General features: G+C 42.1%; 1 protein-coding gene across 1 annotated transcript in view; it reads left to right on the top strand.

The window, feature by feature from the left end:
* Window positions 1-8,713, top strand: part of TRPC5 (transient receptor potential cation channel subfamily C member 5) — a 317,096-nt gene that overhangs the window by 121,545 nt on the left and 186,838 nt on the right. The window contains exon 2 of the mRNA XM_032756245.2: window positions 2,890-3,288. Coding sequence (XP_032612136.2) covers window positions 2,911-3,288 — 378 coding nt within the window. The 5' untranslated portion in view covers window positions 2,890-2,910. The remainder of the gene's footprint in view (window positions 1-2,889; window positions 3,289-8,713) is intronic.

The raw sequence follows: 8,713 nt of genomic DNA, 5'->3' as shown, positions 1-8,713 counted from the left end.
TGTGTTAGCCAGGATGGTCTCGATCTCTTGACCTTGTGATCCGCCCGCCTCGGCCTCCCAAAGTGCTGGGATTACAGGTGTGAGCCACCGCGCCCGGCGCATTATTCTTTATTCGTAGTATAGAGCTGGGAATCACTATTTAACAGAGATTTCCAAGGCTGGATACCAGACCTCTCCTTCACCCTCCATCACTTCACTCCCATTCTTTTAGCCAGACATTGCTTTAATTCCAAAGTCACAGCAACGTTCCTAATGAAGGAATTCATGTTAATATATTACTAGTTTTTAGCCATGTGATTTATTATTTCATCCAGGGGTAGTTTTGGCAATGTAGTCCCTTAAAGCAAGAGTGACTCTAATGGTACACTCTCAGGCAAACCTTTGTAGATTTATTTTTTCTAAAGAGGAATACTATTGAGGCCTCTTAGAGTCCACTGGAAAATTACATAGACCAGACTAATTCCAAATGCAAGAGATGAAAATTAAAACTGGACTTTGAACTGACTATATATCGTCCAATTATACTTGCCTCAAGTTACAAATTACCATGATTTTACTGTTGTCTCTCTTCACTACTTTAACCCATGCATCTGGCACATAGTGAGAATTCAAAGAATGGTACTGCTTGTTGCCTTCATTATGATTACCATTAGAGGCAGTGGTAGTAATAGTGCCACCCCAGTACCTGGCACCATGCCTGAGCCACGTTAAGTATTCAAAACTAGTGATTATTTTTATAACTTTATTGCCCCGGCTTCTGGCATAGAGCAAATGTTCAAGACCATTTTTCAGATGGGGATACCAAGATTATGAGCTATTGCCTTGGAATGTTAGCTCACCTCTAATCCCTATATCCTATTAAGCTGAAAAATAAGACCCCTCACGTTCCCCCCAACCCATCACCCAACTAGGCCATAACTGATCTCATCATCTTTCTTGTTGCACTCGGCAGTGCCTGGACTGCCCCCACGCTTTCATGTTTAATTCATCCTCCAAGGATTAGCCTAAGAGCTACCATCTTTATGAAACTTTCTGTGAGAGCTCCAGCCTTCAATGAGCAAGGTTGTATTGTTTCCTATCCCCTAGCGGGGGCTAGCAGAGTGCTAGACACAATAGAGGCTCTCAGTGTGTTTGTATTGATTAAATAAATAGAAGCCAATTGGGTTGTTGGTCCACACTTTAGGAGGTCACACTATCCCTTCTCTCCCCCACTCATTTTTGTTTACAAGGTAAAGGCAGGGAGGCAGTCTACAATTAGTATCATTAAAGTTTTGTGCTGTGTATTGGCAGATGCTTACTCTAAGTGCTGTTCGTTTAGCCACTTTCACTACTTTCACTTTGCTTGAAAGTAATGAAAGAATGTATCAGTGCTTCTTCAGGCAGTGAAACAGCACCCTGTTCTCTTGGGATTTAGATGTGGAGAGAAATTTGTCATTTGGGCCTGTTCAGGGCAAGAGGCAACACTCATCCTCAAATACTAACTTCCCAGGTCACAAGCACATGAATTGCAAATACCACTTGATATAAGATACGCCTCTCCCTCTGCCAAAGCAGGGATGTCATTACCTGGAAGACTGAGGTAAATGTTGGTGGAAGCTTCATGTCTCTATCTTTTCTTACATCCAGAAGGTGAGAAAAGAGGCTCTTTATCACATTTCCGTGTCCTTTAGCTGGCAAAACAGTTAAGTAATGAAAGACACTGGAATAGGTCCATCCTAACTCAGCCTCTAGAGTGGCCTGGAGGCCTCAGGGATGAGGGGAAAAGTGGAGCCAACACCTAATAGATCTGAGCCTCATTTTCTCCCTTGGAGAAGATAATCATTCCCATCTCACAGGGACGCTACAGGGAGTTAATGAGGAATGTGTATAAATTTTATCTGTAAACTATGAGGCAAGAGTTCTATACTGCGATTCATTCTATGTGATTGAAGACAAAGGCTGTCTTTTTACCTTTGTCTCCCAGAGACAGTTTAAACACATAGTAGGAGCTCAATAACTAGGTTTTTACTTTAAAACTAATTCTATTAAATATAACCTGGATTTAGGTATGATACAAATAAAACAGACCATTCACTTATCAGAACTTAATCAAACAGATTCTCAGATCTGTTAGCTTTTCATTTGAAATGGCAGAGGAAAAAATCATGAGCAGGCACAGAGGGCACATGCTTATCTTTTGCAGTTGGCTTTGGCCTATTGGAATCAATACCCCTTCCCCCAGTGAGCAGCAGCAAGAAGCAGGGTTGCAGTTAGAACTGAAATAGGATTTCAATCCAGGATGTGCATCTGGGACAGTTACAAATGTAATCCTGAAAATTAGCATAGGACCAGAGACCTAGAGCCTGAAGGAAATTGGCCAAAGAAGATTTCCAACTTTGCATCACTAATCAGAAGTGCTACCATGAGTATTTTCAGGCACCAGAAGAGAAGGAAGGTAGGAACTAGCTTATGCCATGTCTTAGGAGGTTTACCCTATGCCAGTTGCTTTGATAATGTATATCTTAGTTAACTCTCACAATAGCTTTATGAGGTAGGAATTATTCTGTAGCACAGGACCTGGCACACAGTAAGCAGTCACTAAATGATAACTGCGAATAATATTATTAAGATTGATAACCTTAGTATTAATAAATAAAGCACAGAGGGCTTAAGTAACTTATTCAAGACCACAGAACTGGTAAGTCATAAAACCAGGATTTAAGCCCAGGTCTTCCTGACCCCAAAGCCTGGGATTTTTCTGTTATACTTCTTTGTAAGAGGAAAAAAGATTGTGTCATTGAAGTAGTTTAGGATTTTCTAACCCCTTAGCAGGGCTGCCTCCATAACTGGCCACTTGAGACCTCCACGTATCTAAGGATATTTTTGGTCTTTCTCTGTTTCCTCACTCAGATTTCTAAATTGCTATGAACCATGGCCCAACTGTACTACAAAAAGGTCAACTACTCACCATACAGAGACCGCATACCCCTGCAAATTGTGAGGGCTGAGACAGAGCTCTCTGCAGAGGAGAAGGCCTTCCTCAATGCTGTGGAGAAGGGGGACTATGCCACTGTGAAGCAGGCCCTTCAGGAGGCTGAGATCTACTATAATGTTAACATCAACTGCATGGACCCCCTGGGCCGGAGTGCCCTGCTCATTGCCATTGAGAACGAGAACCTGGAGATCATGGAGCTACTGCTGAACCACAGTGTGTATGTGGGTGATGCATTGCTCTATGCCATACGCAAGGAAGTGGTGGGCGCTGTGGAGCTTCTGCTCAGCTACAGGCGGCCCAGCGGAGAGAAGCAGGTAAGAGAAATTCCTACAGGCTGGGAAATAGCCAGGCACAACAGGGCGCCAGGTCAGAAGCCCTGAAACTAGGGAAGGTTAGATGGTCTGGAATTGAGACGCCCTATCTCAGAAATTGCACCAGTGATCTCAGGTAGCATCCTGGAGCTACCCTACGTGGCCCATACTGAGTTTTACTGATTTACCTTTTCCTTATTAGTGTTTGCCCATATACATTCAGTACTCACTGAACGTACTTAGCAACCAATGATGTGTTCTTTGTTTCCAGACTACTCAAGCCCCTTCTAACCTTCGTACACCCTGCTTTCTATCTTCCGTTTCCTCCTCTTCTCAAAGGTTATATATTCTAGAAAAGGAGAGACAAAATACAGAGTTGGGCTTTCTACTTCTCATTAGCCTCTCTCTGAAGACAATACAGGAGGCCTTTAAACTTGAGCACCATGGTGCAGATGCTTATGGAATAAGGCCTCATATATTTTTCCAGTACCTGTCAAGTGACTTCATTCCACCTCCAAATGTTTGGGGTTTTGCCTCTGTCATTCTCATATCCTCCAAGGCACCTAGGTTTGATACTCTGAAGTCATCTTTTATTTGTCTGGCTCCCTTGCTCCCATGTCCAATCCCCGACTCCTGTGGTTCCTTCCTTCCAAATATCTTTTATATACTTTCCCTCCTCTCTAGTTCATCTTTCTCCAGTCTGACTCTGGTTCTCAACATCTCTCTCTTAGATGAGTGGTTCCTAAAGTGTGGTCCCTTGACTAGCAGCATCAGCATTACCTGGAAACTTGTTAGAAATGCAAATTCTCAGGCCTCTGCCACAGCCCTATTGAATCAGAAACTCTGGGGTGGGGGCCCAACATGTCCTCCAGAGGATTCTCATGTACAATCAATCAAGTTTGAGAACTGCTGTCCTGGATTAATATAAAGCTCTTCTAACTGGTCTCCTTGTCTCTAGCATGTTCCCCTCTCTCAAATCCCAAGCAATAATGCTGCCTTATTCTCCCTAAAATAGCATTATGAACCTGTTATTCCTATGCATCCTTTTGTAGCTTCCCTTCTGCTGTCTAAAGGTTCACTGAAAATGAACTTACGATAGGCAGATTAATAGGAGAAAATGGCATACAAAATTTATTAACATGCATATGGACATGGAAACCACACACAAAGTTTGAGGCTCAAAGAAAAGTCAGATGTTTGAGACATAAATACTCTCTTCATAGGGGAGAAATGTATGGACCTGGGAGGCAAACATTATTTTATAAATTATTATCTTTGGACGTTGGATGGTGCCAACAAGTTAAGGGAAAGTGAGGGGTGGAACTGCACAAGAACTAATGCTGTCTTTTTTTTTTTTCTTAAATTTCCACAGGTTATTGCAGAGCAGGTAGTGTTTGGTTACATGAGTAAGTTCTTTAGTGCTGATCTGTGAGATTTTGGTGCACCCATCACCTGAGCAGTATATACTGCAGCCTATTTGTAGTCTTTTATTCCTCTCCCCCTTCCCATGCTTGTCCCCTGAGTCCCCAAAGTCCATTGTGTCATTCTGATGCCTTTGCATCCTTATAGCTTAGCTCCCACTTATGAGTGAGAACATACGATGTTTGTTTTTCCATTCCTGAATTACTTCACTTAGGAAAATGGTCTCCAGTCTCATCCAGGTTGCTGCATATGCCATTAATTAATTCTTTTTTTTTTTTTTTGAGACAGAGTCTCACTCTGTCACCCAGGCTGGAGTGCAGTGGTGCGATCTCGGCTCACTGCAAGCTCCACCTCCTGGGTTGATGCCATTCTCCTGCCTCAGCCTCCTGAGTACCTGGGACTACAGGCACCTGCCAACATGCCTGGCTAATTTTTTTGTATTTTTAGTAGAGACAGGGTTTTCACTGTGTTAGCTAGGATGGTCTTGATCTCCTGACCTCGTGATCCGCCCACCTTGGCCTCCCAAAGTGCTGGGATTACAGGCGTGAGCCACCGTGCCCAGCCAATTCATTCCTTTTTATGGCTGAGTAGTATTCCATTGTGTGTGTATATATAAAAAAAAAAAAAAAAAAAAAAAAAAAAAAATGCCACAGTTTCTTTATCCACTTGTTGATTGATGGGCATTTAGGTTGGTTACACGTTTTTGCAATTGTGAATTGTTCTGCTATAAATATGCGTGTGCAAGTATCTTTTTCGTATAATGACTTCTTTCCCCTGGGTAGATACCCAGTAGTGGGATTGCTGGATAAAATGATAGTTCTACTTGTAGCTCTTTAAAGAATCTCCATACTGTTTTCCATAGTGGTTGTACTAGTTTACATTCCCACCAGCAGCATAGAAGTGTTCCCTGTTCACTGCATCCATGCCAACATCTACTCTTTTTTTTAATTTTTTGATTATGGCCATTCTAGCAGGAGTGAGGTGGTATCGCTCTGTGGTTTTGATTTGCATTTCCCTGATTATCAGCGATGTTGAGCATTTTTTCATATGTTTGTTGGCCATTTGTATATCTTCTTTTGAGAATTGTCTATTCATGTCCTTAGCCCACTTTTTGATGGGATTGTTTTTGTTGTTGTTGTTGTTGATTTGCTTGAGATTTTCATTGTGGATTCTGGATATTAGTCCTTTGTCAGACGTATAGACTGCAAAGATTTTTCTCCCACTCTGTGGGTTGTTTGTTAACTCTGCTGCCTGTTCCTTTTGCTGTGCAAAAGCTCTTTAGTTTAATTAAGTTCCAGCAATTTATCTTTGTTTCTATTGCATTTGCTTTTGGGTTCTTGGTCATGAAATCCTTGCCTAAGCCAACATCTAGAAGGGTTTTTCCAATGGTATCTTCTAGAATTTTTATAGTTTCAGGTCTTAGGTTTAAGTTCTTAATCCATCTTGAGTTGATTTTTGTATAAGGTGGGAGATGAGGATCCAGTTTCATTCTCCTACATGTGGCTCGCCAATTATCCCAGCACCATTTGTTGAAAAGGGTGTCCTTCCCCCACTTTATGTTTTGTTATTATGCAGATAAAGTCCCCTAGGTAATCTCTTGGAGCTGCCCTCAGACAAATACATGAAAAGTCCATCGGGTCATGGTGATGACTGCCCATCTCTTCTCCATGGTTGATCTTTCTTGGTTATTTGATTAGATTTCTAGGGAGAGAGTCTTAAGACAATTGTATTTCTTTTGAAAAGAAGCTTCTTTACTCAGATAAGGAAGTTACAGAGAGTCCCTCAGGGTGTATCCTTAAAAAGGATCAGAGACAGGGAGGTGGACAAAGGTCAGAAAGAGAGAGCTCAGTTCTGAGGCTTATTTTTGAGGCCTTTCCACTTTTCTTTCTTTTTTTTTTTTTTTTTTTTGGAGATGGAGTCTCACTCTGTCACCCAGGCTGGAGTGCAGTGGCGCAATCTCGGCTGACTGCAACCTCCGCCTCCCGGGTTCAAGCAACTCTCCTGCCTCAGCCTCCCGAGTAGCTGGGACTAGAGGTGCACATCGCCATGCCTGGCTAATTTTTTGTATTTTAGTAGAGACGAGATTTCAACGTGTTGCCCAGGCTGGTCTTGAACTCCTGAGCTCAGGCAATCCGCCCACCTCAGCCTCCCAAAGTGCTAGGATTACAGGTGTGAGCCACTGCGCCCAGCGGCCTTTCCATTTTTCAAAGCACTCAGCATGCTTAAGTGCCATATTTTGGGGAATTATTTTCTGTACCCCAACACTTTCAATAACTGTAGTTATTAGAAAAGGAACCAATCCATGAAGCTTGCACCTCGATGCCCTCATGCAATGGTCTTTCCAGTCCTGTATTCCCCTAGCCCCTTCTAAACACCCCTCAAGTCAGACAGGTCTCTCTTCACTGACTCTCTTCTTTAGGAACACAGAATTATGCACATAGTAGGGACAAAAAAATACTGAATCATCAAAATTGGAATACTTCAACACTTTCCAAAAAGTAGAAATAGTACATAACAAAAACAAAATTGCAAATTTCTTAGAAATAGTAATAGTAGAAACACTCAGCATCAAATCTAACGGTATATGGCCAAAGCTGAGTTTAAAGGAAATTCATAGCTTTCATATTTGCCTAATCAAACAAAAAAGAATGAAAATAAACTTAATTATAACTCATGGACGAAGAATTGTAATAAATGGAGCAGAAAGCAAAGACACTATGTGATAATAAAAGTTCCTTGAGTAAAGGGCCTGAATCCCCCTCCGCCATCAGCATTGAACACAGTACCAAGAGAGTAGGACTTTCTCTCTCTTGTTCACTGATGTATTACATCACTAGAAAAATTATTGGTACATCACCAACACTTCATAAGTGTATATTTAATGAATGAGTAACATACAACCCACACCGTGCTAAGTATCTGACATGGCTTATCCCATTCAATCCTCTTAGCAACTCTATTAGATAGACAGTATTATTATCATCCCTATTTTACCATAAGAAAAATTGAGACCAGCTGCAGTGGCTCACGCCTGTAATCCCAGCACTTTGGGATTTGCCCGAGGTGGGCAGTTCACTTGAGCTCAGGAGTTCAAGACCAGCCTAGGAGAAACCCGGTCTCTACTAAAAACACAAAAATTAGCTGGGTGTGGTAGTGCAGGCCTGTAATTCCAGCTACTCAGAAGGCTGAGACAGGAGAATCGCTTGAATCCAGGAAGCGGAGGTTGCAGTGAGCCAAGATCACACCACTGTACTCCAGCCTGGGTGGCAGAGAGACACTGTGTCTCAAAATAAATAAATAAATAAAAAAGAAAAATTGACTCACATGATGATTAGGTCAATTGTCCAAGATCACAACTAGTAAATGTGAGAACCAGCATTCAAACCCAGGCAGCTTAGCTCTTGAACACACTCTCTTAACCACTAAGCCACACTGCTTCCCTAGCAGTCTGAGTAAGTCAGGATTCCCAGCACAGAAGTTCTGAGACAAAGTAGATCAATGGAGGGTATATCAGCCCTCTGGAAAGGAGGGGCCTGAAGGATTTGGATGACTAGCAAAGCAGAGAGGTGTGAATATGTTCCTGACTTGACTCGGTCCACCTCACTATCTCCATTAAAACCGATATGTTTTATCCCCAATTTCCCCAGAGCCCTGCCAAGTGCCTGGGTGATTTAATGTGCTATTCTATACTAAGGCTTACCCAGCTACACTGCTCCAGAATGACTTTGCCAACCTCAGAATCTGCAGCCCATTGGCTTTTCCCTTCACTTGACACCAATCACATATCATTTTGTACTATTGGCTAGCCTTACTTGTGTAAATGTCTGATTTCTGTAATTAAATTGTTTCTCAAATGTGAGGCAAAAATCTAATGTTCAGTGGTTTCCATGTTTCCCTCATCAGTACTTAACCCAGTGCCTAGTACATGATGGGTGATATATAAATGTTTGCTGAGGAACATGAAAGAGTTAAGTGAATTTTCCAGAAAAGCACATGGCTTGCTGAT

This window comes from Hylobates moloch, unplaced genomic scaffold, assembly GCF_009828535.3.
Source record: "Hylobates moloch isolate HMO894 unplaced genomic scaffold, HMol_V3 SCAFFOLD_7, whole genome shotgun sequence".
Taxonomy (NCBI): domain Eukaryota; kingdom Metazoa; phylum Chordata; class Mammalia; order Primates; family Hylobatidae; genus Hylobates; species Hylobates moloch.
This window is presented reverse-complemented; position numbering and strand designations above follow the sequence as displayed.